Below are 27,025 nucleotides of genomic sequence, written 5' to 3'. Positions count from 1 at the left end.
CCTTCTCCACCCAAATCCACTCCAGAATCTCTCGGACATACAGACATAGACACACAGAAGCTGGAATAAAATGGGCTTTGGGCAACTCGCCTCACCTCTCTGAACCTGCTTTTCCATCTGAAAACGGGATAATAAAAGCATGTCATGCACAGGACTGTCACAAGGACTAAGTCATATAGTTCTCTCCACAACCCTAGCCGCAGCCACTGACTGGCTCCTGACTGTTTGCGAGTCTTAGTCCTTCCATTTCATGTGCCACGGGGCACCTTAAGGGGCTTATGGATTCAAAATGCACATGTGATCATTTCCCTCCCCTGCTTATTCACTCTCTCAACAAACATTTATTAAGCCCCTACTGTGTGCCAGGCACAGTAGCAGGCATTACAGATACAGTAGAGAATAAAATGGACAAAATCCCTGTCTGTGTGGAGTTGACCTTCTAAACAAAATAAGTCAAATATTCAGTATGTCAGATGGTCACACGGGCTCTGAAGAAAAATAAGGCAGGGAAGGGTGATACAGTGTAGTGTGTTTCTGTGTGTGTGTGTGGGGGGGGGTGAATTTCATTTGGTGGCTAGGGAAGGCCTCCCTGAGAAGGTGCCCTTTGAGCAAAGACCTGGAGGATGTGAGTAAGTCAGCCATGTGGACATCAAGGGAAAGAGCATTCCATGCAGAGGGAATAGCAGGTGCAAAGGCCCTGAGGTACAATGTGCCAGGTGTGTTCTGGAAACTGCAAGGAGGATAATGTGGCTGAGACAGAACGAAGTGGGGGAGAGAGGAGGAGATTAGAGAGGAGTAAGATGGGTTGGTGTGGGAGTGATGAGGGGGTAAGCTAGTTAGAAACCTTCCATGAGCACTCTGCTCACACCCCACGGTTGACAGCAGGCTTCCGTTTATAGCCCTTATGGTTTCTGAAATTTTTCTTCACAGCCCTTGTCATACTTGTCATCACATATTTATTTGTAGGTTTAATATCTGTTCTTCGGGGACGGGAACAGGGGCAGTCTCGGTCACCTCTGTGTTCCCAGGGCCTGGCACGGCATCAGGCACGCAGTAGATGCCCCATTGCTGTTTGTTAAACAAGCCATAAAAGCTACTGGCATTCACTGAGTGCTTAGTACGGCTAAGCCCGGTTTTAACTGTTTTACGTGAGTTAATTTATTTATTATTAATTGTTTAATAAGATTTTATTTTTCCTTCTCAAAGCCCCCTGGTACATAGTTGTGTATTTTTAGTTGTGGGTCCTTCTACTTGTGGCATGTGGGACACCACCTCAGCATGGCCCGATGACTGGTGCTTGGTCCACGCCCAGGATCCTAATCGGCAAAACCCTGGGCCCCCGAAGCAGAGCACGTGAACCCAACCACTGGGCTACGGGTCCGGTCCCTATGTGGGTTAATTTAAGAATCATCTACATTGCGGATAACTTAATTGTTCCCACTTTGCAGACGAGAAAATGGAACCCCAGAGAAGCTAAGCAATTCGGTCAAAGTCACACAGACAGTGGAGCCAGGATTTGGACCCAGGCATTTCAGTTCCAGACTCCACAACTTAACCACCAAGCTACACTGTCTTTCCATTACTGCCTGATGAAGACGTCTAGCACAGTGTCTGGCAAACAGTAGGAGCTCAATAAATGGAAGGAGTTATTTACCCCAGAGAAGGCTAGGACACAGCAGGCGTTTTATAAGTGCATGTTTCTCTGGAGCGGAGAAGCCATTCCTAATCGTGCGCCCCCAAGGGGTCCCCAATTTCTCTGTCATTTTCCTTTAGATTCTATTCGCTACTCAGATAAGCTGGGCAGAGACGGGAAGACACAATCCCAATGGATGGGATCGATTCTCTCGGTTCTCTTCCTTCCATGTTTTGTTCTTGGTACTCGGCGATCCTCAGCGACGCCTGCGGCCCCGCCTCTCCTGGGAGCCCGCCCCCGCAGGCCGTCCGCAGGCGTATTATCCCGATTGGCTCCGCCCCACTGGAGTGACGGGCAGGATAAGCCAATGGCGTCCTGAGGAAGGTGGAGCGGCGCCTCGAGGACGCCCCAGGGATCCCGCCTCTCACTGAATATTCATGAGGGAGGCGGGCCGACGCCGCTGCACTCAGCGAGCGGCGCCATGAAGTGAGAAGGGACGAGGATGTGGGGCTCGCGAGCGGGCGCGGGGGTCTGGAGGATGGGGGGGCCCGGCTGGGCGAGGGGAGGCTGCAGGGGTGCGGTGGGGATAGCCACGGGGACCCACGTGGATGGGCAGCGGGGAGATGCCTAGGGGACCCGGAGACTCCTGGGAACTAGGGGTTGCCCGGGGGGACGGGCGGGCCGGTGTCCCCGGACGGCAGGGGAGTTTGGGGGCTGCAGAGGGCCCGGGGGACTGATCCGGCAGCCCCCGCCGGCAGGCTCAACGTGGACGGGCTGCTGGTCTACTTCCCGTACGACTACATCTATCCGGAGCAGTTCTCGTACATGCTGGAGCTCAAGCGCACGCTGGACGCCAAGGTGGGGGCCGCCCCGCTGCCCGCCCGGCCCGGGCTGCGACCCGAGGTTGCAGGCCGGCTGGATTTTAGGAACCTGAGGGCCTTGGGAAGCCGGCCCTCCCACGCCTCTACTCTCACATAGTAATAGGTCCTAACAGCAGCAGCTCACGGTTCTCAAAGGCTGAGCTGCTCAGTGGTTAGGAATATAGAGACTTTGGGGTCGGCTGCCTGGGGTGGGACCCTGGACCCACAGCGGCGTGCCCTTGGGTCAATCACTTCATTTCCCTCTTCCCGTTTTCACCTCTGTAAAACGGATATAGTAGTAGTACCTACCTCAGAGGTCCATGTCAGGCTTAGATGAGTTAATTCATTAACTGGGGCAGCCGTTCTCAACTGGGGGGGATTTTGACCCCCCCGAGGACACTGGGCCATGTCTGGAGACATTCCTGGTTGTTGTACTGGTGGGGTACGGGTGCTACTGGCGCTAAACATCCTACAGTGCACACGACAGCCCGCACAAGCATTATCAGGCCCCCACGTATCAACAGAGCTGAGGCTGAGAAACCCTGATGTAACACGCTTAGAAGGAGAGCCAGGCACAGAGCGAGTGCTGTGGAAATGTTTGTTAAATTGAAAGGAAAGGGGTCACTATATATAAGATACTATGCTAAATATTTAACCCCCAGTTTCTTGTTAATCTTTGTAGTCATGTCATAAAGAAGTGCTTATGAGGTCCATTTAATTTAATTTATTTTTTTATTTTATTTTTTTTGCTGAGGAAGATTCACCCTGAGCTAACATCTGTGCCAGTCTTCCTCTATTTTGTATGTGGGTCGCTGCCACAGCATGGCCACTGAGGAGTGGTGTGGTTCTGCGCCTGGGATCCGAACCTGGGCTGCCAAAACAGAGGGCGCCGAACTTAACCACTAGGCCATGGGGCCAGCCCCTTATGAGGTCCATTTTAGAGATGAGGATACTGAGGCCAGAGAGGGGAAGGCGCTTGCCTAAGACCACTCAACAAAGAGGTGGCAGAGGTGGGATTCAAACCCACTGCGCCTGGGGCCCAGACTTTTAATGGCTGTGTTGCCCTGCTATTGCAAGATGGTGGCATTCTGGAGGGGAGGTCCCCAGAGTTTGTGTCCCTGAAGTTCTGAGAGCCTGTGTCTTGTCCCGCCCCCAACACGCAGGGTCATGGAGTCCTGGAGATGCCCTCGGGCACTGGGAAGACGGTGTCCCTGTTGGCCCTGATCATGGCATACCAGCGGGTGAGTGACCCGCCGGGCCGTGGAGGGGGAGGAGGGAAGAGGCCGGCCGGGGGCTGAGGCCATTGTCGTTGGCAGGCGTATCCGCTGGAGGTGACTAAACTCATCTACTGCTCGAGGACCGTGCCTGAGATTGAGAAGGTGAGCGGGGGCCAATCCCAGTGCTCCCCCGGGCTGCGCTGGTCCCCCTGGGGTCGCCGTCGCAGCTGTGGGGGTGTTTAGGAAGCTGGAGAAGGGCGGGGACCTGGCTGGGCAGGGGGCCTGTGCTTTCAGTGAGGCTGAGACCCCCTCCCGCCTCGACTGGGGCAGGTCATCGAGGAGCTTCGAAAGTTGCTCAACTTCTACGAGAAGCAGGAGGGCGAGAAGCTGCAGTTTTTGGGGCTGGCTCTGAGCTCCCGGAAGAACCTATGCATCCATCCCGAGGTGAGCGCCCGGCCCCGTCGCCCTAAGCCTCGGGGCTGAGGAAAGGCTTCCATCCCACCGGGAGTCCCCGACCCCCGGACCAGGCCTCTTGTGAGATACGCAGGGGCCACACACAGTTCTCTCCTGGCTCCTCGTGGCCCAGGCCAGCACGTCTCCTCCGGGGTGCCTTCCACTGGCCCCACCTGGGAGAGGTTAAGAGGGCAGCTCCTGGAGTCCGGCAGGCCTGGTGTCCCGGCTCTGAACCTTCTCAGCCAGGTACTCCTGGATAGGCGATTTCTGCTGTCTGGGCCTCAGTCTTCCTTTCTGTAAAATGGGGATAATGAATTATCTGTTTCATACAGTCGTTGATCAGATTGGGCAAGGGTGGAGGGTGGGCAAAATAGGGGAAGGAGGAGGCCGGCCTGCTTCGGCGGCCCAGGTTTGCCAGTTCGGATCCCAGGTGCGGACATGGCACCGCTTGGCAAGCCATGCTGTGGCAGGCGTCCCACATATAAAGTAGAGGAAGATGGGCACGGACGTTAGCTCAGGGCCAGTCTTCCTCAGCAAAAAAGAGGAGGATTGGCAGCACATGTTAGCTCAGGGCCAATCTTCCTCAAAAAAAAAAAAAAAAAAGGTGAAGGAGGTCAAAAGGTACAGACTTCCAGTTATAAAATAAATAAGTCCTGGGGCTGTAATGTGCAGCATGGTGACTATAGTTAATAATACGGTATTGTATATTTGAAAGTCGCTAGGAGAAGAGATCTTAAAAGTTCTCATGAGAAAAAAATTGTAACAGTGTACGGTGACAGATGTTAACTAGATTTATTGTGGTGATCATTTCACAATATATACAAGTATCCAGTCATTAGGTTGTACACCTGAAACAAATATAATGTCATGTGTCAATTATATCTCAATAATAAAAAAAGGATTGGGTGAAATAATGCACGTATAGTCCTCAGCATGTATAAAGAGCTAAAAGAATATTAGAAATTATTGTGACATTAATATATGTAATAATATATGGCACATAGAAGATTAGTTACTAATCTACACAGAAATGGAAATATAATGATGTACACCTGAAATTTACATAATGTTATAAACCAATGTTACAGCAATAAAAAATAAGTTTAAAAAAAGAATATTAGTTATTATTATGTTATAAAACAGTTGCATTCACTGTGTGCCAGACACTGTTCTAAGCACTTTATATGTGGTAACTAACAGATTATATATTATATAATGTTATTTGTGGGCCAGCCCTGGTGGCCTCGTGATTAGGTTCCATGAACTCTGCTTCAGTGGCCTGGGTTTGGTTCCCAGGCATGGACCTCTGCCACTTGTTTATCAGTGGCCATGCTGTGGTGGTGGCTCACATACAAAAAAAAAAAGAGGAAGATTGGCGACAGATGTTAGTGCAGGGCAAATCTTCACCAGCAAAAAAACAAAACAAAACAAAACAGAAAAACCCCACATTATAAGAATACATGAGAAATAGCACACATGATGGCTGATAATTAAAGAGACGTAGCACCAGCTTTGCTGACTAATGAAGTGGGAACGGGAGAGGGCAGGGTCAGCAGCCTCAGAGCCTGCTCTTGGGTGAAGGAGAAGGTTTGGCTCTGAGCAAAGGCATCCTGGGCTTTGGTACTGAGGGGCCAGCGTGGGGTGCGGGCAAGGCGGGCTCTCAGACTGCGATCAGAGCCTTCTCTGTGTCTTAGAGCTCGCCAAGCTTCCGGCTGTTGTAGCATTTTAAAAGATAAAGCAGGGGCTGGCCCAGTGGCATAGTGGTTAAGTGCGCACATTCCGCTTCGGCGGCCCGGGGTTTGCGGGTTCGGATCCCGGGTATGGACATGGCACCACTTGTCAAGCCATGCTGTGGGAGGCGTCCCACATATAAAGTAGAGGAAGATGGGCATGGATGTTAGCTCAGGGCCAGTCTTCCTCAGCAAAAAGAGGAGGATTGGCAGCAGTTAGCTCAGGGCTAATCTTCCTCCAAAAAGAAAGAAAAAAGATTTACTCTTTTAGCAACTTTCAAATATGCAATGCAGTGTTATTAACTGTAATCACCATATTGCACATTACGTCCCCGGGACTTATTTGTTTTATAACTGGAAGTTTGTACCTTTTGATGGCTTTGCCCATTTTGCCCACCCCCAATGGCACCCACCAGTCTGTTCTCTGTACCTATGATCTTGTTTTTGTTTTGTTTCATTTTAGATTCCACACGTAAGTGAGATCACATGGCATTTGTCTTTCTCTCTCTGACTTATTTCACTTAGCGTAATGCCCCCAAGGTCCATCTGTGTTGTCGCAAATGGCAAGATTTCGTTCTTTTTTGTGGCTGAATATTATCCCATTGCACATAGGGCTTAATGTTTTAAAAATAATAATTTAAAGAGTCTAACAGTGTTACCACTTTTGTATCTCGCAGTAAGTTCCCAAGTGTCTTAACTGTTTAATAATGAAACAGGTTGAGGGGCCGGCCCGGTGGCGTAGTGGTTAAGGTCAGTGCACTCCATGTCAGCAGCCCAGGTCCACAGGTTCAGATCCCAGACATGGACCTGCGCCACTTGTCAGCCATGCTGTGGCAGTGACCCACGTACAAGGTAGAGGAAGACTGGCCCAGATGTTGACTCAGAGCTGATCTTCCTCAAGCAAAAAAGGAGGAAGATTGACAACAGATGGTTAGCTCAGGGCGAATCTTCCTTAGCAAAAAAGAAAGAAAGAAAGAAACAGGTTGAGGTTTGAGTTTTCCAAAAATCCCTGAGTCTCACCCCAATGGGCTGGTTCAGCCTCCCATCCCACCTGGCTGTGAGGCCTAGAGCCCCAAGTTCAGGGAGTGGCTGGGCTCCTCAGCCTATCTTGGTGCCCAGATGCCCTCTGTCCGCCTAGGTGACGCCCCTGCGCTTTGGGAAGGACGTTGACGGGAAATGCCACAGCCTCACGGCCTCCTACGTGCGGGCGCAGCACCAGCAGGACGCCAGCCTGCCCCACTGCCGCTTCTACGAGGTGCTTGCGGGGGCAGGGCCGAGGGGGTGACAGGGAGCCGCTTGAATGGCCGCCCTCGCTGACCCCCAGGACCCCTCTTGCCCCACCCAGGAATTCGACACCCATGGGCGCCAGGTGCCCCTGCCCTCCGGCATCTACAACCTGGATGACCTGAAGGCCGTGGGGAGGCGCCAGGGCTGGTGCCCGTACTTCCTTGCCCGCTACTCGGTGAGGCGGCGGCGGGGGGCAGGGGGCGGGTGAGGGTTCCAGGCCGCCTGCCCACCCGTCTGTCTGTCTGCCTGCCTCTCTCTCCGTGTTGGTCTGTGCCTCTGTCTGTCAGTCTGTCTGGATCCGTGTGCTTCCATTTGTGCCTTGCCCGTGTCTCCTTCCTTGCCTCGCCTCTGCGGCCCTGGGAGGGCTGACGGGGGCTGGCAGGGCGCGGGGTGGGCGCTGGCTGGGGTGACCCTGCCCTCCTCGGCCCCCAGATCCTGCACGCCAACGTGGTGGTCTACAGTTACCACTACCTCCTGGACCCCAAGATCGCCGACCTGGTGTCTAAGGAGCTGGCCCGCAAGGCGGTCGTGGTTTTCGACGAGGCCCACAACATCGGTGAGGGGGCGCAGGGGGGCGGCGAGGCCAGCCCCTTGGGCTGCCGGGGGCTGCGTGCCGAGTCGCCCACTCCCCCTCTTCCCTAGACAACGTCTGCATCGACTCCATGAGCGTCACCATCACCCGGCGCACCCTGGACCGCTGCCAGGGCAACCTGGAGACCCTACAGAAGACGGTGCTCAGGTGGGCGGGCCTGGGTGCCCCCCGCCCCCCATGCCCCCCCCCCCGCCCCTTGCCGGTGCGCCCCAGGCGTCCCCGCCTTTCCCACACCCCTTGTCCCCGCAGGATCAAGGAGACGGACGAGCAGCGTCTGCGGGACGAGTACCGGCGCCTGGTGGAGGGGCTGCGCGAGGCCAGCGCCGCGCGGGAGACTGACGCCCACCTGGCCAACCCCGTGCTGCCGGACGAGGTGCTGCAGGGTGAGCGCTGCCCCGCCGCCACCCCCGCCCCGCGCCGCGCCGCGCCCCTCCCCGCGGCGGTGGCCTGACCCCGTGTCCCCCGCATCCCGCATTCCGCAGAGGCGGTGCCCGGCTCCATCCGCACGGCCGAGCACTTCCTGGGCTTCCTGCGGCGCCTCCTGGAGTACGTCAAGTGGCGGCTGCGCGTGCAGCACGTGGTGCAGGAGAGCCCGCCCGCCTTCCTCAGCGGCCTGGCCCAGCGCGTGTGCATCCAGCGCAAGCCCCTCAGGTGCGCCCCCACGGCCGGCTCGGCCCCGCGGGGGAGCCTTGTCCTCCGAGTGTCAGGAGTGAGCGAGGAGGCGGGGGAGCGTGTGTGATGCAGTGGCTGGGACCGCGGGCAAGGTCGGAGCTGGTCCTGGGCCCTGCATTGGGCAGGGGCCTGGCAGGCAGCAAACGGTGCAGCCAGAGCGTTTGCTGGAGGGGGTTTGCTGCCGGGACCGTTGACAGAGGGGGCAGGCGGGGCGGAGGAGCCGACAGCGCTGGGAGGCCCCTGGGCTCCTGCAAGAGCTCAGAGACATTTCTACCCCAGGTCACAGGCAGGGCAGGGAGCGGCCCTGGAGACGGGCTCCTGACAAGGCCCAGCAGGGTGGGAGCTGGGGGAAAATGCTGAGGACCCCCTGGGTCCCTGTCTCCTTCCACCAGTGCCGCGCATTGTCCCCCCAGCCTGAGGACAGGAGCATCCCCATGATGCAGACTTGAGGGGGGGTCAGTCTCCTGGCACAGAGCAGGCAGAGAATGGACCTGGGGCTTCCTGTGCTTTCCCATTGCTGTGTTGGATAAATCATTGGTCTTCTCTGACCCTCAGTTTCCTCCTCTGAAAAGCTAATGGGGGTCACCTCCTTTACTGCCAGGTTTCTGTGGTGGTTCAGTGAGAAAGCATGACACAGGTCACTGGCCCTGTCTTGAGCTCTGACAGGGAGCTAAGCATTCTGTGTTCCGTCCCTCGTGGAATCTCATTGCAGTGTCTCTGTGCTGCGGATGAGGACACGGGTGCCTGGAGAGGAGGGTCACATAGCACTCACTGCTTGGGGTGGCTGTGCCAAGCCAGGGCTGTAGGCTCCAAAGCCCCTGGCTGTCCTGGCCCTGAAAGGCTTGGGACAGCCCTCCGTGCGGCTTCGTCTGTGTCCCCTGCCTGGGAGACTTGTGAGGGCAAAGAGACGACCTTTGTTCCCCGAGGCCTGCTCTGTGCTGGGGACACGGTGGCGACCGAGACAGCTCTGGCCCTGCCTTCCTGGGCTCACCGTCCAGGGGGAGACCTGTCCCAGACGGGGATGACCCAGGATGGGCAGAGCTGGGGTGGGCGAGCCCAGAGGGCTGAGGGAACACAGGGGGTGCCTGACCCAGCCTGGGGACCAGGTGGGCTTCCTGGAGGAGGGGATGCAGTGGGAACGAGAGAGAGATGGTCCTACCCCACCAACATCGTGAGAATCGGGGGAAGAGACATTAAAGAATTATGAGACTGCGATCAGGGCAGGCTTCCTGGAGGGAGGGGGCTTGTGAAGGGAAACAAAGGGATGAGGAGCCAGCCAGAAGGCCCTGCCATGCATCCTTTCTTCCTGTGCTTTATTCATCTCGCACACATTCCTTGAGCATCTGTCCGTTGTCCAGCCCTGTGCTGGGCAATGCTGGGGACTCAGCACGGACTAAGACAGCCTGGTTCTACCCTCCCCGGGCTCACAGGCCAGCAGGGGAGACACACCCACCCCCAGACAGGGGCGATGCAGAGTGGGCAGCGCTGGAACGGGGAGCCCTGAGGCTGGGGACACATGGGGGGTCACCCCGTCCAGCCGGAGGGTCGAGTCGAGAAGACAGACTGGAAGCAGCAACGCTCAAGACACGGCTTTTAAACTGGGCCGTCTGCCCGGCTCCAGAGCTCCTGCTCCGTGACCGTCCCCGAGGGATGAGCGCCTCCAGCCTGACCGGCAGTGGTGGCTGCTGGGTGGCCTTGCGTGTGCGTGAGACTCCACGACGGGTGTGAGATTGTGAGCATCTGGGACTGACCCCGTCTGTGTCACTGGGCGTGGCCGTGTGTGACAGGTTCTGGGTGTGAGTGTATGACGTGTGGCCGTCCAGGATTCACATCGTGACTGGGATTCGGGGTGTGGATGTGGGTCCCTTGTTTTGACCGAGAACCTGCATAGGAGATAGTGAGACCGCGTGTGACACACGACCACGTGACTCGGGTGTATGATTATTGCTCTCTCTGTGCCCTGGTGCAGCACAGCTCTGTGCGATGGGCACTTTACAATGTGGGGACACAAGTGACCGAAACAGCCCCTGCGCCTGCCTTTCTGGAGCGCCCATCCCCTGGGGAGACCCCGGGCTCTGACGGTGGAGGAGGGGGCTGCTGGTCCTGCTCCTGCCAGCCGCCCCCGCCCCCAACCCCGTCTGGCCTCCGCTCCAGGTTCTGCTCCGAACGCCTCCGCTCCCTCCTGCACACCTTGGAGATCGCCGACCTCGCCGACTTCTCCCCACTCACGCTCCTCGCTAACTTCGCCACCCTCGTCAGCACCTACGCCAAGGGTAAGCCCCCACTCCCTGCCTCTGCCAGGCCCCTGGCGGCCGGGGTCAGGGTCGCCGCGGCATCCGGAGGGTTGGCTGTGGGACTTGGACACACAGGACGTTGCAGGGCTGGCTCAGGGGTTGGGGCTTTACGTTGAGGGCAGTGGGGAGCCACATAGGGTTCTTGAGCGAGTGAGCCTTGCACTCAGTTGTATTCTCAAAGCTCCCTCTGGCTGCAGCGTGGAAAACGTGGGGGGTGGGCGATGGTCTGAGATGAGGCCAGAGAAGTTCTGTGGGGTCAGCTCCACCGAAGAGGGTGGGGAGGAGTTGTTTCTTCTGCCCCTGACGGCACTGGGGAGCCATGGCAGGGTCTGAGCAAGAGAGGAGCAGGGTCAGGTTTGTGCTTTAGAGTCTTCTGGCAGGGACTGGGGGCAGGATGGGGAGAGGGGAGGGGTCGGAGAGAGATGTGCGCAGGATGGAGGCAGGATGGAGGCCGGGCCTCAGTGCCAGGCCATGAGGAGCACGGGGAGAGGGCTGAGGGTGGCGCTCAGACTTCCAGCTTTGTGGGAGCTTGCATCCCTCCCCTCCCTGAGCTCTGAGCCGCCCAAGGCCCAGGCTCATCCCCGGGGATTACTCCTCTATCCAGAAACCAGGCCAGGCCCGGCCTCAGCAGGACGACGGGCGGCCGTCCCCGCCCCCCGAGGGCCCATCAGCAGCAAGTCCCGCTGAAAACTTTCTTCTGTGTCCATCCCTCCGTCCCAGCCTGTCTTCCCTCTCTGGCTTTCTCCCCTCCTCCCCGCTCCGCCATCTGCCAGCACCTCAGTCTTGTGCCTGGAGCATCCTTCCCCGTCTTCCTCAGCCCCCAGCTGCCCCCCCACCCTTCAGTTCTCGGCTCAGTAGAGATGTCCCCTCCTCCAGGAAGCCCTCTCTGACGCCCAGTCTGGGTCAGGCCCCCTCCTGGGGGCTCCCTGTCTCAGCCCTGCCCACTCGGAGTGGTCACTCTCTGGGGACAGATCTGTGTCTCCATCACCGGACAGTGAGCCCTGAGAGGGCAGGACCAGAGCTGTCTCAGTCACCCCTGTGTCCCCAGTGCAGGGCTGGGCACAGAGGACTTGTGATTTTTTTTAATATGTGAAATTGAATCTGTACATTCATTCATTCCTCTCTGTTCAGCAAATGGGCCAGCCTAGCACTGGGGAAGCCCAGGAACGAGAGAGACCTCAGTCCTGACCTCCTGGAACTTATATTCTAGAGGGGAAGACAGGGGGCAAAGACACAAATAGGGCCCAGCCTGGTGGCGCAGTGGTTAAGTTCGCATGCTGCACTTTGGCGGCCCGGGTTTCACTGGTTTGGATCCCGGGTGTGGACCTATATACTACTCAAGCCATGCTTTGGCAGGCGTCCCACATATAAAGTAGAGGAAGCTGGGCACCGATGTTAGCTCAGGGCTAGTCTTCCTCAAAAAAGGCACAAACAAATGAGAGAGGTAATTCCAGAAAGTGGTGGTTTTCATGAGAAGCAACTATGTTGCCGTGTTGGAGCATGCCTGCAGTGGCCAGGGAAGGCCTTTCTGAGGAGCCAACCGCTGAGCCGACTCCCAAATGACCAAGTGAAGCTAACCGCCTGGGGAAGCTTTCCAGGCAGCGGGCCCAGCAAGTGCAAAGGCCCTGGGGTGGAGGGAGCCTGGTGGTTTGTGAAGGTTGGGCGGGAGGCCCATGAGCAAGGAGGAAATGGGCTCAGCTGGCAGAGCTCCACACACTATTCTGGACCCCAGGAAGGGTGTGGAGAGCAGTGGGGGGCTTCTGAGCAGGAGAGGGATGTGACCTGACTCAGGAGCTCGCAGGGTCCCTTTGCTGTGTAGGAACCAGGGCTGGGAGCCCGTTGAGGTGGCCGCCGTGGGCCAGGTGGAGGCAGTGGCGGCTGGACTGGGGAGGGGCTGGGGGAAGCGGTCAGGGTGCAGCTGGAGGTTGGCGGCAGAGCTGACCGGCCTCCTGCTGGCTTCGACGGGAAGACAGGGGAGAAGGCTGGAGGCTCCGGCCTGGGCGGGCCCTGCAGTGCGGTGCGGGGGGCCTGAGCAGGGCCCTTTGGCGCTCTCTGCTCAGGGTGCTCCACGACGATCTGCACGGGTGGCGGCCCTGGCTAGAAGCGGGCGGGTGAGGTGTATTTTGGCCTCCAATGCCTGGGTTCGAGGCTTGGGTGGCTGGCGGCTGGTCCCCGTCACTCACGGGGGTGGGGCTGGGTCTGACGGGCGCCCGGGAATGTCACTGGCCCCCTGTAGGTTTTACCATTATCATCGAGCCCTTTGACGACCGGACCCCCACCATCGCCAACCCCATCCTGCACTTCAGGTGAGCGCCGACCCCAGGCGGGTGGGACAGCCATGGCCTAGCCCCCCGCCCGGCCCCACCGCCCCGTCTGCCTCCCGCAGCTGCATGGACGCCTCGCTGGCCATCAAACCCGTGTTCGAGCGCTTCCAGTCTGTCATCATCACGTCCGGGGTGAGGACCCTTCTCCCCCCGCCCCGGGGCTCCTGGTTCCTGCCAGTCCCGCTAAGACCCCTCCTGCCGTCCCTGCTACAGACGCTGTCCCCGCTGGACATCTATCCCAAGATCCTGGACTTCCACCCCGTCACCATGGCGACCTTCACCATGACGCTGGCCCGGGTCTGCCTCTGCCCCATGGTGCGTGGGGGGCCTCCCCTCCTCGTCCGCCCCCTCCTCTGCTGCTTCCCCAGCCTCAGTTTCCTCCTGTGGCATGGGGATGCCTCCTCCCCGTCTCTGGGGCAGTGGAGCGATTTAGTAAGATGATGAGTGTCAATGCTGTGTGGCCCGGGGCCTGGCCCTGGTCACCTGGCTTTGCCCGGTTCATTGTCCCGCTGTGACCTTGGTCAGCGACCCCCCCACTCTGCCTCAGTCTCCCTGTCTGTATGACAGGCGACAGACACAGGCCCCCATCCCTCCTCTGACGTCCTGGGGCCAGACGGCTTGTAGAGTTGCGAATCTTCCCGACTTCGGAAGCGAGGCTATGCTGTGTGGGTGCGGCTCTCCCGCCGGCCCGTGGCCTCGCTCCAGTGAGAATCAGACTGTAGTTCAGCAGGAAAACGTCTGGAAGAGTCAGACGAGAGAGCGGAGTCAGGGCTCAGTAGACTCAGGGCAGGGCAGGCTTCGCTGCTCCAGGAGTTGGGGCCAAGCTTAAAAAGCTGGAGTTCCCGGCGCGCTTTGGCTTTTGGAATTGCCCTTCAGGGGCTGTGGAGGGCGATGAGCGCGGCATCCCCGTCTTGGGAGATGGCCGGTGGGAACGCACCTGTGGCTGTTGAGGTTGTGGGGAGCAGCCCTCTCGTGAAGCCGCTGGCCTGGAGGCTAGGCTGGCCAGGGGGTACTTGCTGGTCAGAACATGGACAGGCTTGGTGTCAGTTCCATCTTTGCTGTTTATGTGCTGTGTGACCTCGGGCAGGCAACTCACCTTCTCCGAGCCTTTGGTCTTTCATCTGCACAGTGCAGGTAACAAGGTAGCTGAGGGTTCGGTCAATCACACTATCTCTAGAAAGCTCTAGAAACCGGCCCTCCCTCATCGGAGCGCTTGCTGCTGCCTCACTTATTATGGCCTCTCTTGCCCTCTCCAGATCATCGGCCGTGGCAACGACCAGGTGGCCATCAGCTCCAAATTTGAGACCCGGGAAGATATTGGTATGCTGCCCATGGGTGGTTTGTCTGGGTTCCAAAAGGGGAGGTGTATGAGAATGGCTCAGTCATGCTGCGGTGACAAGGATCCCCAGATCCCAGTGGTTCAACGCAGGGGCTCCTTCCTGCCCAGCGTACCCAGCCCTGGGGGTGGGCGGGGCTGCCCACGTCTCCTCCCTGGGACCCTCTGCTGGCAGAGATGTGACACGAGGGGTCACAGTGAATTGTACGCTGGCTCTTAAAGGTACTCACATGGGGTGACGCACAGCCACTGCTGTGCCTGTTTCGTCGGCCATGGCCAGTCACACGGCCACAGCTAACCTCAGGGGCGGAGAAGTGGGACGTGTGTGGACAGCCCTGCAGGCAGCCTCAGCGGGGCATCCGGGAACCCCAAGTCCACAATGATGTTAGCCAGGAAAGCGCCCATAGGGAGTGGGGAGGAGGACCCGGACCGGGAGAGAGCCCACTCTCTGACCCCCACAGCGGTGATCCGCAACTACGGGAACCTTCTGCTGGAGATGTCTGCCGTGGTGCCCGACGGCATCGTGGCCTTCTTCACCAGCTACCAGTACATGGAGAGCACCGTGGCCTCCTGGTACGAGCAGGTACGTCCAGCCACCCTGGCCACCTGCTCTCCAGGAGGACCCCTCTCTCCTCAGCTCTTGGCTCTGTTCCTCTGTGTGTTTGTTTTACTCCTTTTATGTTTTTTTTTTTTCCTGTGCTGAGGAAGATTGGCCCTGAGTTAACATCTATGCCAGTCTTCCTCTGTTTTGTATGTGGGATGCCACCACAGCATGGCTGTCGCGAGCAGTGTAGGTCCACACCCAGGAACCAAACCCAGGCCACCAGAGCAGAGCATGCCGAACTTAACCCCTAGGCCACAGGGCCCGCCCCAACTTCTCTTGTGTTTTAAACAGTGACGTGTATCAGGTGGCAGGACCGTGTGCAGAACACAAAGGGACACTTTCAAGAGTGCTCGCCCCCTGTCCCCTGCTCCCACATCCAATTTAAGAACTAAGACGTGAGCAGCTCCGTGGGTCGCTCCTTCAAAGGCGTACCCCTCAGGAGAGGCCACCACACCCCAGCATCTGGGTTCCTTATTCCCCTACTGCTTTTTTTTTGGGGGGTCACCCCCGTGACTGTCCCCCCAACGTGTGTGGCTTGATGTGGAGACTCGGGGTGGCAGCGTGACTTCTGGGTGCCATGCTGTTAGAGGAAGGTTCTGGAGAATAAAAGCTGGACAGAGCCTTGGGGCAGTGAGTCTGCAGAGCCCGTGCTGGGGAGTGTGTGGGCGAGGTCCTGGGGCGTCCTGGAAATGGGGTCACCGCAGGCGGGTGCTGGGCGCGGCAGGATGTGGGGGCGGGGGGCCGCCATGTCCTTTCTGCTTCTGAGCATACCATGGCCCGGCTCTCGGAAGGTGCAGCCAGGGCTTCTTTGGGGTGAGATGGTGAACTTGGCTGATCTGAGCACCGGGGGGTGGGGGGCACCTCTTCCACGCACGGCCACGTCCTTGGTCTCGTCCTCGGACGGGCTCTTTCCACACAGTGGGAAAGGTGGCTGAAGCCGCCTGAGCCTCACGTCCCGAGGGCCCTTGTGTCCCATTTAAGAAACCTTTGCCTACCCCAAGGTCACAAAGATAGCCTCCTGTGTTTCCTTCTAGAAGCTTTGTAGTTACTGCTTTCACATCCGTGAGGTACGTCAGATTCATCTTTGTGGATGGCGTCAGCTCAGGGTCAAGGCTCATTTTCCCCCACGTGGAGATGCAGCTGCTCTCCCCACTGAGAGGCACGGTGGCCATCTGTGTGGGGTGTGCTTCTGGACCCTCTGCTCCGTCCACGTGTCTGTCCCCATCAGCACCTCACCCTCTGTTACAGTGTCGGGGCAGCCTCTGATTGGCGCTGCCTGGCCTGCGTCAGTCTCTCCACCAATCACCGGCGGGGGGAGTGTCCTGATGGGCCATCTTGGGCCCCGTCTCCCCTCCTTGTCCGAAAGATGGGGCACAGGGATTGGTTCCCTGCCTGGGTCACAGGGTCTCCCAAAAAAAGTGGGGCTGGCCCATCCACCTCCCTCCATCCCTTCTTCCCCGAGTCTCTGCTGGGCACGCCGAGGCCTGGAGACAGAAGTGTCTGTCGCACGGGAACCCGTGGCAGGGTTGAGCTCAGCCAGGACGCCGTGCCCTTAATCCATCTCCCACCAGCCCGCGCCCTGACCTCCTGTGTCTGTCCCTAGGGCATCCTTGAAAACATCCAGAGGAACAAGCTGCTCTTTATCGAGACCCAAGATGGGGCTGAGACCAGTGTCGCCCTGGAGAAGTACCAGGAGGTGGGTGTGTGGGGGGATATGGGGGTGCTGAGAGACGGGCGGCCGAGAGGCCAAAGGAGGCAGCTTGGAGGGGCCGCGTCTCATTCTTGGCCTCCCCTCCCCAGGCCTGCGAGAACGGCCGTGGGGCCATCCTGCTCTCGGTGGCCCGTGGCAAAGTGTCCGAGGGAATTGACTTTGGTGAGTGGCCTAGGCCCCCTGTCCCCAGGCACCTGCATGGAGCCCTTGGCGTGCCTGCTCCCCCAGGGGGCCACCCACCCACAGGCTGGGCACGCCCAGGGGCCCCCTTCCCTTGTCCCTGGGCCCTCGGAGCACACCCACTCTCTTCCCACTGAAACCGCACGACCTGCCAGGCCCCACCGGTGACCTCTCTCCTGCCCCCCGCCCCCAGTGCACCACTACGGGCGGGCCGTCCTCATGTTTGGGGTCCCCTACGTCTATACCCAGAGCCGCATTCTCAAGGTGAGCAGCACCGGGGCCGGGGGTCGCCAGGGACACATGTGGTGTGGGGCAGGGGCAGGCAGGAAGGGACGGCTCCCCCCTCTCCTGTCCCCCTCCGCCTCCCTCACTGCAGGCGCGGCTGGAGTACCTGCGGGACCAGTTCCAGATCCGCGAGAATGACTTTCTCACCTTTGACGCCATGCGCCACGCGGCCCAGTGTGTGGGGCGGGCCATCAGGGGCAAGACGGACTACGGCCTCATGATCTTCGCCGACAAGGTGCGGGGTCCGGGGCCTCCGCCCAGGCTGTCCCTCGGTCATCTTCCCGATGAGGAACCTGGCTCCCCCAGCGGGGTCCTGACGCCCGCCCTCTTGCCCTCCTGCTCACAGCGGTTTGCCCGGGCGGACAAGCGGGGGAAGCTGCCCCGCTGGATCCAGGAGCACCTCACGGACGCCAACCTCAACCTGACTGTTGACGAGGGCGTCCAGGTCGCCAAGTACTTCCTGAGGCAGATGGCACAGCCGTTCCACCGGGTGAGCCAGGGCGCCGCCCTACCTCCCATCACCCTCCCCAGCTGAGCTCCTCCTCCAGGAGGGCCCTCGGCTTTCTCCCCGCGCCCCAGCCCGGCCTCACAAAGAGAGGTTTGTGTGCGCCCACGTGCCAGGCCTGGGAACGGGGGAGTGGAGGCCGTGGGGAGCGCGAGGAGGCAGGGCACCAGGGCCTCGGAAAGCCACCCGCTCCAGCCTGGACACCTGGACACTGCCCTCTGGCTGCCACCTCCCTCCACCTGACTTCTGCTTACGGGAGGGTATGCTCTGCATTGCGCCAGGTTCCAAATTCCAAAATTCCAAATTCCAACAGCCTGTCCCAGAACCCCCTTGCAGGCCCCCTCCTGTCACTACTGGCCTCAAGTCCTGGTCCCCTGTGTCCTATCAGGGGCGTGTGGGGAAGTGCAGCCGCCGTCCCTGTCCCCCGCCATCTGATACCTCCCTCCCCCGCCAGGAGGATCAGCTGGGCCTGTCCCTGCTCAGCCTGGAGCAGCTGGAGTCGGAGGAGACGCTGCGCAGGATAGAGCAGATCGCCCAGCAGCTGTAGTGGGAGGGGGCAGGGCCATAAAAGGTGTTGGTGGTGACAACTGCGTCTTACTGGCCCTGGGTCCCAGCTCGGGGGAGCTACTGGGAGGACCTTGCAGGAAACCTCAGGGGGACGTGGCTGGCTGCCGACTCTACAGCCTTTAATCGCGGGAGGAGAGGGCAGCAGGCATGCCCGATACACTGGGTGCCCCCCGGAGGCGGGGACATGGAAGACCCCCCGCCCATCCCCCTCCAGTCTTCCTGAGAGGCTGCGGCCACGCGGTCCTGCCAGCTTTAGCGGGCGCCCAGGTCCTGGGTGCTGGTGCTGAGGGTCCGAGGGGTCTCGCTCAGGTGCCGACTGGGGAACTGGGGATGGGATGGTTCAACGGTGGGCGAGGGGCAGGTCACAGCTCTACTCCAGTCGCCACCAGGGCCACCCCAGAAGCCTGGTGGCCAGCTTGCTCATCCTCCTGTCCGCACATCCCCCTGCCTCTTCCCCCAGTAAACCCATTCGTTCTGTTCTCGGGGCCATGCCACCTGCAACCTCCAGCCCCTGGCTCCCCACGCCAGCCCGTCACCCCCCTTCCCTTGCCTTGGGTGCCCCTGTTGCCCCTCACCTGGGGCCCAGCAGCCCTGGGACCATCCGTGTTCAGCGTGTTCAGTGACACGGCCCTCTTCATCCTGCAGGGGAGGGGTGGGGGTAACGGGGGGTCCAGGAGCGTCCGGCCCCTCCCGGGGAAGACTTCTCCGGCACCAGGTCCCATCGCACATGTCACAGGGCAGATGGAACCGTGGAAGGTTCCTGAGTAGATGTCAGGGCTCTAGGCCGACCTGCTCCAACACTCACCCGGCCGCCCCCGCTGCCCCCTCGCCTCGGAGTCGGGAGACCAGCTTCTCGCTTCCGCGTCGGAGCGACTCCCGGAGCGACTCTCGGATCTTCGACAAGGAGCTGCTCCGGCGAAGGGTCTGGGGGCGGGGCACACCGGTCAGCCCCCATCCCATCCAGTCCGCATCCCCACCCCGGGAGCCAAAGCAAAGCCCGTCTTTACCTGTTCTCTGTCACCGGCTGTGCCTGTGCTGGGGGCTGCTGGGGAACAGATGGGGACACTGCAGTGGGGACGCCGAGGAGTCCCCTGGGGGAGGGGAGCAGCGGGGCTGGGGCTCACCGAGAGGGGCGGGCAGGTCCTCCCTGCTGAGGATTTCCTTGTACAGCTCCTCCGCCTGCTGGTACTTGTTCTGCTTCAGGTAGGCTGAGGCCTGGGGGAGGGGGTGGCCTGGGTCATCTTGGCCCAACTCTGGGGACGTCCCAGGCCCTGGCACTGCGTCCGGACCCCTCCTCCCCGACCCCAGGAAGGAGCCTGGGCTCACCCCGCACTCGAGGCCTCGCCCTACAGCAGAGGGGGTTTGGGGCCCGGGGCCACCACTTCCCCCACCTGGGTGACTGAGGGCAGGGGACTTCCCGGCTCAGCCCGTTCCCTGCTCTACCTTGGGCCAGTGACATCACTTCTGTGTGCCTCAGTTTCCTCATCTGCAAAATGGGGCAAGGGCAGCACCTACCTCCTGGGGTCGTTTAAGCGCTGGACAGGAGGGGACAGTACTAAGGAGGGGCTCGGTGGCCCAATAAATCGCTGTGCTGTCTCCTGGCCAGTCTCCAGCTTCTCCGCCCCGGGAGCTGTTCACTCTGGCCGCGGCCCACCCGCCCATTTCCTGACTTCTCTGTCCTCCGCGCTGAGCCACCTCAGCAGTCAGGGCCCAGCTTGGAGTCTTAGGGGACACCTTCTCTGAGGGCCGGGCAGAGGCGGGGCTCCGTGCTATCCCACCCTCCAGCCAGTGGGCGCCTCCCCACGGTGCGGCCCGTCAGTCCCCGAGGCCCCAGGACGGAGACGGCCACGTGCACCGCGCCCTCACCAGGTTGTTCTTGGTCTTGGCCACGTTCGGGTCGTGGGGCCCGCCCAGCGCCTCGTAGATGCTCAGGGCGCGGGCGTAGTGCTGCTCCACCGCCTCGAACTTGCCCTGGTTCTGGCACAGCAGGGCCAGGTTGTTGAGCTGCTTGGCCACATCCGGGTGGTCGGCGCCCAGGACCTGGGGTCACGGGGTCACAAGTCACTGGGGTTCTCCAGGATTGGGGGGCCACATGATGCCAGCAGCCACGATGGGGGTCACGAGTTAGGGGTTAAAAGATCAGAGCGGACAGTTAGTTACGTGGGGCGGGGCCGAGGGTAGAAGTTGCACCATCAAACTGGGGATTCACAGGTCAGAGGTCGTGGTGGTCCAGAAACTCACAGGGTACAGGGTAGGATGGGGCTGTGCTGGTGGTCACGTGGGGTTGGAAGGTCAGGACATGGTGGGGGCATATGAGGTGAGTCGTAAGAGAAGGGGGTTAGAGTCAGGAGTCAGGATCAAGTGGAGCTCACAGAAGGTCAGGGTGGCGGGTCACGGGACTGGGGGCTCACAACATGAAATGGGAAGGGCCACACAGGACACGGGACTCCCTGGGGCTGGGCAGGGGGACGGGACCTTCTCTCGGATCTCCAGGGCGCGCTGGCACAGGGGCTCTGCCTCCCGGTATCGGCCCCGCTTCCCGTAGAGGACCGCCAGGTTGTTGAGGGTGGCGGCCACCTGTGGGGTCAGGGAGGTAGGTCAGGGGAGGCCCAGTCCCCCAGCCCACCCCCCCTCCCGGGCCCCCACTCACGGCAGGGTGCTCAGGGCCCAGCGTCTTCTCCCGGATGTGCAGGGCGTCGTGGAGGAGGTCGGTGGCCTCTTTGTACTTGTTCTGGTCCCTGTGGGGTGGCCCAGGAATGGGGGGGTCAGCTAGGCTGGGGTAGCAGGGGCCACGGCCTGGGCTCATCCTGGCAGGCCCAGGGACCTGGCTGAACCAAGCATGGCTGGCACCTTTCAGGGGTTCCTTCTGGGTCTCCCCCCACTCAGGTCTACACAGGGTCCCTGTACCCCCAAATCGCTGCCAAGCCTCTAGCCACCCCACGTCTCTTCCCCACTCTGTTGGGGTCTCTGATGTCCATCCTCTGACTCCTTTTTGCCTGGTCTAGGTGGATCTGTCCCCCCTCCCCACCACTGGGTGCCCCACATCGGCAGAGCAGGACACCAGGGTCCCCCCCTTCCACCCAACAGGTCCCTGCCCTTGCTGCCCCCTCCAGCCCTGGCCGGCTGCAGCCCTCACCGGTACACCAGCGCCAGGATGTTGAGCATGGTGGCCACGTCAGGGTGGCAGTGGCCTGAGCTCCGCTCCAGGTCCTCCAGGGCCTGGCGGCACAGCGGCACAGCGACTTCATAGCGGCCCTGCCCCGCGTACTGGATCACGAGGTTGTGCAGGGTCCGGAGGCGGGCTGGGATCTCATAGCCACCCTGCTGAGCTGCTGCGGCCCCCACTGCCTCAGGACCTGGGGTGGTGGGCACCGAGTCACACGGCAGGCCTCCTACCCCTCCAGCCCCTCATGAGGGGGTAACTCCCCTACCCAGAGCTGCGGCAGCCTCGCCACCCACCTGGCCCCTGGGACCCTGGGCCCCGCACTGGCTCCTGAGATGGGGTCACAGGCGTCGACTGGCCCGTGGGGCTGTGGACACCAGGGCCTGCCTAACTCCACAGCTTCCAGCCTCACCTGCCCGCTGTCACCCCCCACAGCCACCTGCTTCACCCTCCTGATGCCCTGCCCTGACCCCCCAGCCCCCGCAGAGACCCTGGGGTCCAGCAGCCCCTGCCCAGCCTGGCCTTTCACCCTCCGTGGCTGGGCTCCCCCGCCCACCTTTCCTCTCGTCGTCCTCACTGGGAAACAGGGAGGCCAGGCTGTCTCGGCGAGGCGGGGACTCAGGCTGCCACAGCGAGGACACGAAAGTGGGGTGTCATGTGGGTTGGGGGCATGTTTCAGAGACTGGGGTCCCAAACCACAGGGTTTGAGGGAGGAGGTGGTCTCGAGGCTCGGGGGTCCCCTGAGGGCTTGGGGAGGGTCTGCAGGCTTCGTGGAAGCTGGGGGGCTTCTGCAGAAGTCCGAGTGGGCCTGGGGGTGTGGGGTTCTACAGAGGAGCGGGGGGTCTTTGGAGGGTCCAGCGCACTGGGGGCTCCGGGGGAGGGTTGGGGGGCCGCCGCCTGGCCCGGCCCCGCGGCACCTGGCTCTCCGCGGGCGGGTCGTACTGCCGCAGCTGCCCGAGGAACTCCAGGTGGCTCTTCTCCTCCTCCAGCTGGGCCACGGCCTCCTCGCTGGCCCGCAGCCGCCGCTGCGTCTCCTCCAGCTCCTCCCGCAGCCACGCGTTCTCCTGGGCCAGCCGCCGGGCCTGAGCTCGCAGCCGCTGCTTCTCGGCCTCCAGCGCGCCCACGTGCGCGGACAAGGCCAGCAGCACCTGCCAGGGTGGGGAGGTGAAGGTGGGGGCCTGGTCCCTACCCTGCCGGACAGCCCCTGGCCCAGCCCAGGGCCTCAAGTCAAGCCAGGGCACCCCCACTCTATCCAAGATCACCCAGATTCTGCAGAGATCCCTCCAGTGTGGCTCCAGAGATGCTCAGAGGCTCCCAGGGCCCCCTCTGACTTCCCCCAGGCACACAAAGTATGCTCAGGGACCCATCAGATCCACCCATGTCATCCCAAAGTTTCCCCGGGATCCACAGTTCTACAGAAGGACCCCAGCTGGTACAGGGGTCCCTGTCACATACAAAGACCCCCCAGTGCAGCCCAGGGACCCCCATCTCTGGCCTAGGGCCTCCCCCACCCAGGCCTGGCTCACCTAGGCCTCCCTGTACCCTAGGCTGCCCCCTCACCCTGGGCCTCCCCAGGCCCGAGCCCCATTCCCCCCAGGTGGTCCCCTCCTACCTGGGCCTCGCCCAGCCCCAGCTCGATGGCCTCCAGCGAGTGGCTCACCACCTGCTGCTTCTCTTCCAGCAGCTCCAAGCCAGCCACAGGGCCCTGTCCCGTCAGGGCCTCCGCCAGGTGCCTGGCCAGGCCGTGGTGCTCCGCCCGCAGGGCCTCCAGCCCCTGCACCACTTGTCGCGTCTGTCGCACCAGCTCCTCAGGGCTCAGGCGCTCTGGGCCCAGCCCCGCGCTTGCCGGGGCTGCCACCTGCACAGACATTGCTGCTCCTGGAGGGTGAGTGGGATCCAGGAATCACTGCCAGGCCAGGCAGGCCGGCCCCTCAGCCTCCGCGCCATCCCGGCCAGCCCTCTGCCTCCGTGCTCTCCTCACTCCAGCCAGCACCCCGTCCCACACCCATCCTGGCCTCCCCGAAACTGGAAACGTTCTAGGCCACCTTCGCCTGTCCCCTGAGGGTGACTCCAGACCCCCACTGTGTGTAATTAACCAAAGGAGGCAACCGCGGTCTTGCTCTCAGCTCACCTGGCTGGCCCTCCCCACCCCGAGGACCCCACACACCCTGGCCCAGAAGTCCCGGCTGTGGGACCGGGGACTGGAGGTGCCCTCCTCTGCCAGCGTGCAGGGCGGGGCGTGTGGAGGCGGCGGCCTCTCTGTGAGCTCATTCTTAGGGTGTTTTTGTTGGGAACCAGTCAGACCACTGGGGGTGGGGCGGGAGGAGAGGGCCAAGGGGCTGGAGGGCCGGAAGCAGAGGAGGCCTCCAGGTGGCGGGGGCAGTCAGGGAGGGGGCCCCATGGGTCGGCTCTCAGGGCCTGGGGAGCTGACAGATCCAGAGGGAATGGGGCTCCGCCCTCCACTGCAGACAGGCCCAGCCAGCCCAAGGCGTGTTGGGACACACGTGTGGCAGGCGTGGCCCATGGATGTCATCATCCTGGCTGTGTGACAGCTGAGGTTCTGAGGCCGAGATTGTACTGGGTGGGGGTCTCATTTGTGGGACTTCGTGTGGTTGTGAGTGACAAGGTCAATGCCCCTGGTGATGCCTCTGGGGCGCGTGTGCACACACACACACACTCTCCTCTCAGAAATAGACCTCAACAATGCACACCCTCTCGTCTTAAAAACACAACGCACCACACACATTCTCACGTCAGAAATATGACACACACATTCTTCTTTCAGAAATAACACCTGTACACTCCAATTTTAGAAGTACAACTCAGGTATATTTTCCTTTCACAAATAAAAGGCAACATATGAAGAAACTCCTTCTCTCCCCCCTCATCTTCAAAAATACGACCAACTCCAAAATCACTCACGTTCTGACTGTCTCCTTGTACTTGTCGCCATGACACACGCCCTGTCCCACACTCGTACGGTCCCACAAGCAGTCACCTCTCCATCATCTGCCTTCTCCAAGCACCCCTCACCCCCGGATTCACTGTGGCCCCGTCCCCATCTTCCCCACTTCCTCCCAGACCCCCTACCCCCTGCCAGGTCAGCTGAGGATTCGCAATCCTGCACGTATGTGGCGCACACACAGATCCACGGACATGCAAATGACCCCTGAACTCAGATCATGTTATGCTGTCACAAGTGGGTGCCCACGGCACAGATGGCTGTGGAGATGCGCAGCGGCAGTTCCACTGTGTCCACCGGAAACAACCCGGCGGATCCTGCACCCGCTCTCATGCTCACGGCCACATACACTCAGATACACAGTAAGGGCAGGCGTGTAATCCTGTGGATTTTACACACGGCAGGCTCTCGATCACTATCAGTCTCTCTCCCTATGTAGATATGTGTGTATATACGTATGTCACACCATACCTAGCCACACACACAAGCCCCATAAACAAAGACAATCACACAAGTTCATCAAGTCATTCTGACAACCACAACCATCATTCACACAATTCCGCCGACGTACACAACCTCCCACAACGTCACGCACAATCTCAGACAGCTGAGCCAAATGCTCCAGACACAGCCTCGCACACACCACCCACAGCCGGACACCACCAGCCACAGTCGGTAACAGTCACAGCCACGCATCCCTTGGGCTGTTCCCTCCATACACACCAGCTCCCACCCTCATCCAGCGCCCCCAGCGGCAAACCCCCCTTCACGTCCTCGGCCCCGTGCGCACAACCACCCAGCTGACAATGACCATCACAGTCACACTGCACACATCCATGCTGTTCCACACACCGGCCCACCCACCCCACTTTCCAGGTAGAAAGACAGCCACACACCCGCCTGGTCACACTCACACCTAATCCTGCTAGACACAGCCACCCCCCGCCAGCATCACAGACACACCATCAGAAGTCGCCCACATTTTCACAGCACCGAAACACTCCCACACCATTCACAGGGTCCCTCTGTGCCCTTGCAGGGTGACACCGACGGTGCATCTCCCTTTCACACCCATACCTGCAACCTGACGCCATCACACACTCTGGAGCTTCGCATACCCTCTCTCATGCACACACACCCCCTCGCAGGCAAGAGGTCCCCACCTCGGCCAGCCCCCCAAAACCACGCGACTTGCTCCTGGGCGGCGGCCCCGCCCCGCGCGCCGTCACAAGAGCCCCCTCCCTCCCGAGGCCCCGCCCCGGCCGCGCGGCTGTTTACCTGCGCTCGGGGGAGGGGGCGCGGCCCCGGTTGGGCCTCCAGACCCGGGGAGCCCCAGGGCGGGCAGGGGGCTTCCCGGGGTTCCAAGGCCCGTCCCCATCGCCAGGCCAGCGGGCCCAGGGGTGCGCCAGGCGCAGCCCCCCGCCCCGGCCCCATCCTCGCGGCCCCCGGGGACTCCGCCCCGCACTCCCGCGCCCACCTGATCGCCGACGGCTCGGGGCCCCGCTGCCCGCGCTGCGCCCCCCGCCTCCGCCCCGCGCTCCCGGCGGCGCCCCGCGGCTCGGCCCCGGCGGCTCCTCCGAGGGGCGGGGCGGCTAGGAGCCACGCCCCCAGGTGAGGCCGGCTCCGCCCACCCCCCGGGCCCGGCGGGAACAGCGGGACCAGCGGGCGGAGCCCGGGGCCTCCGGGGCACGTCGAGCCCGAGGATGCTCGAGGCCTGAAACCGAAGCCGGAATCTTGGAAACTTTGGCTGCCAGACGGATGATCTGCCGCCGGGCCTTTGCCTTGGCCGTGCCCCCTGCTCTCGTCGTCTATCTGGTCTCTTCTCAAAGGCCGCTTCCTCCAAGAGGCCTCCCTTGCCTGCCCCCTTTCTGAATTACACCCTCCGCCGCCAAACGTGCCTCATTTCTCGGCTGGATTTGGTTCACAAAACTTTTCAGGGCCCAATATTATTTCAGGTCACACAGCACATTATAATGTTACGTCACGTTCTTGGCGAGGTGACGTGATGGCTAAAGAGTGGCTCCGGGTTCAAATCTGATTTCAAGACTGGCTGTGCAGGTCTTGGGCAAGGAACTTAACCTCTCTGTGCCTCCCGCTTTTCCTAATCTGGAAAATGGAGATAGTCAAAGGCGGCGAGGATTGAGTGAGTTCATACATGGATAGGAAACACTTAGCACATGCCAGCTACCGATGGCGTGATGTTATCGCTTCTCCCAGACTAGAAAGTCCGCTCCCGACGGCTGGGCTCTGGATGGTCCGCGCTCTATCTTCAGCGCTAGAACAGAGCCTGGCGCAAAGGAGGTGCCCAACAAATGTTCGTTGCATGACTGAATGAATGAATCAAGTCCTGGAAACGTAAACCGGCTAAAGCTGGGCGCGCGGCATAGAATTCGGTTCAATGCGAGTTTTTCCGAACTCTGACGGTAGCCGGGCCCCTGCACATGGATATATAGGAACATAGGATGCTTCCAGCAGAGGGCGCTGCCGGCCCGCGGACCAGGCCCAGACCCCGCGCGGCTCCTCGGCCTCCCGCAGAGCAGCCGCCGACCTGCTCTCTACTCATCAGTTCCTCGAGCCCCAGGGCAGATGCTTCCTCCTCCGGGAAGCCCTCTTGGACCACCCCAGGCTGGATGAGACGCCCCTTCCCGGC

The 27,025-nt window shown here is 60.8% G+C and overlaps 2 protein-coding genes across 10 annotated transcripts; one reads left to right on the top strand and one right to left on the bottom strand.

The window, feature by feature from the left end:
- The first annotated feature begins 2,064 nt into the window (after positions 1-2,064).
- ERCC2 (ERCC excision repair 2, TFIIH core complex helicase subunit) lies at positions 2,065-18,728 on the top strand. 2 transcript variants are annotated; one of them, XM_044759562.2, is made up of 23 exons: positions 2,065-2,119; positions 2,392-2,491; positions 3,657-3,734; positions 3,810-3,872; positions 4,041-4,154; positions 7,032-7,148; positions 7,239-7,355; positions 7,613-7,736; positions 7,823-7,919; positions 8,022-8,155; positions 8,255-8,423; positions 10,599-10,717; positions 12,975-13,044; positions 13,125-13,194; positions 13,276-13,377; positions 14,319-14,382; positions 14,860-14,981; positions 16,606-16,698; positions 16,803-16,875; positions 17,087-17,157; positions 17,270-17,413; positions 17,525-17,668; positions 18,138-18,728. In XM_044759562.2, exons 1-23 carry the CDS (start codon positions 2,115-2,117, stop codon positions 18,228-18,230), a joined length of 2,283 nt encoding a protein of 760 aa, XP_044615497.2. In that variant the 5' UTR covers positions 2,065-2,114; the 3' UTR covers positions 18,231-18,728. The 2 variants fall into 2 exon arrangements, with proteins under 2 accessions (XP_044615497.2, XP_070355470.1); XM_070499369.1 differs by having other exon boundaries at positions 2,087-2,162.
- KLC3 (kinesin light chain 3) lies at positions 18,350-25,963 on the bottom strand. Of its 8 annotated transcripts, none has more exons than XM_070499376.1 (13): positions 23,581-23,672; positions 23,026-23,291; positions 22,331-22,561; positions 21,970-22,036; positions 21,387-21,606; positions 20,901-20,988; positions 20,726-20,827; positions 20,117-20,290; positions 19,375-19,465; positions 19,258-19,292; positions 19,056-19,174; positions 18,826-18,889; positions 18,350-18,574 (listed from the first exon to the last, which is right to left on the bottom strand). In XM_070499376.1, exons 2-13 carry the CDS (start codon positions 23,281-23,283, stop codon positions 18,503-18,505), a joined length of 1,521 nt encoding a protein of 506 aa, XP_070355477.1. In that variant the 5' UTR covers positions 23,284-23,291; positions 23,581-23,672; the 3' UTR covers positions 18,350-18,502. The 8 variants fall into 8 exon arrangements, with proteins under 8 accessions (XP_070355477.1, XP_070355476.1, XP_070355473.1 ...); XM_070499375.1 differs by having other exon boundaries at positions 23,545-23,668; XM_070499372.1 differs by lacking the exon at positions 23,581-23,672 and adding an exon at positions 25,853-25,963 and having other exon boundaries at positions 18,442-18,574; positions 19,258-19,295.
- Positions 25,964-27,025: the final 1,062 nt, after the last annotated feature.

Source organism: Equus asinus, chromosome 26 (genome assembly GCF_041296235.1).
Source record: "Equus asinus isolate D_3611 breed Donkey chromosome 26, EquAss-T2T_v2, whole genome shotgun sequence".
Taxonomy (NCBI): Eukaryota; Metazoa; Chordata; class Mammalia; order Perissodactyla; family Equidae; genus Equus; species Equus asinus.
Note: the sequence above shows the minus strand (reverse complement) of the source record. Positions and strands in the feature narration are given on the sequence as shown.

Excerpts from the sequence above, each read along its gene's own strand:
- ERCC2 (XM_044759562.2), top strand. Across the intron at positions 13,195-13,275 it reads CTGTCATCATCACGTCCGGG|ACGCTGTCCCCGCTGGACAT; the intron begins GTGAGGACCCTT and ends TCCCTGCTACAG. Across the intron at positions 17,158-17,269 it reads CCCAGAGCCGCATTCTCAAG|GCGCGGCTGGAGTACCTGCG; the intron begins GTGAGCAGCACC and ends CCCTCACTGCAG.
- KLC3 (XM_070499372.1), bottom strand. The coding sequence starts at position 23,283 with ATGTCTGTGCAGGTGGCAGCCCCGGCAAGCGCGGGGCTGGGCCCAGAG. Across the intron at positions 19,175-19,257 it reads CAGCCGGTGACAGAGAACAG|ACCCTTCGCCGGAGCAGCTC; the intron begins GTAAAGACGGGC and ends CCCCGCCCCCAG. Across the intron at positions 18,890-19,055 it reads GGGGCAGCGGGGGCGGCCGG|GATGAAGAGGGCCGTGTCAC; the intron begins GTGAGTGTTGGA and ends CCTCCCCTGCAG.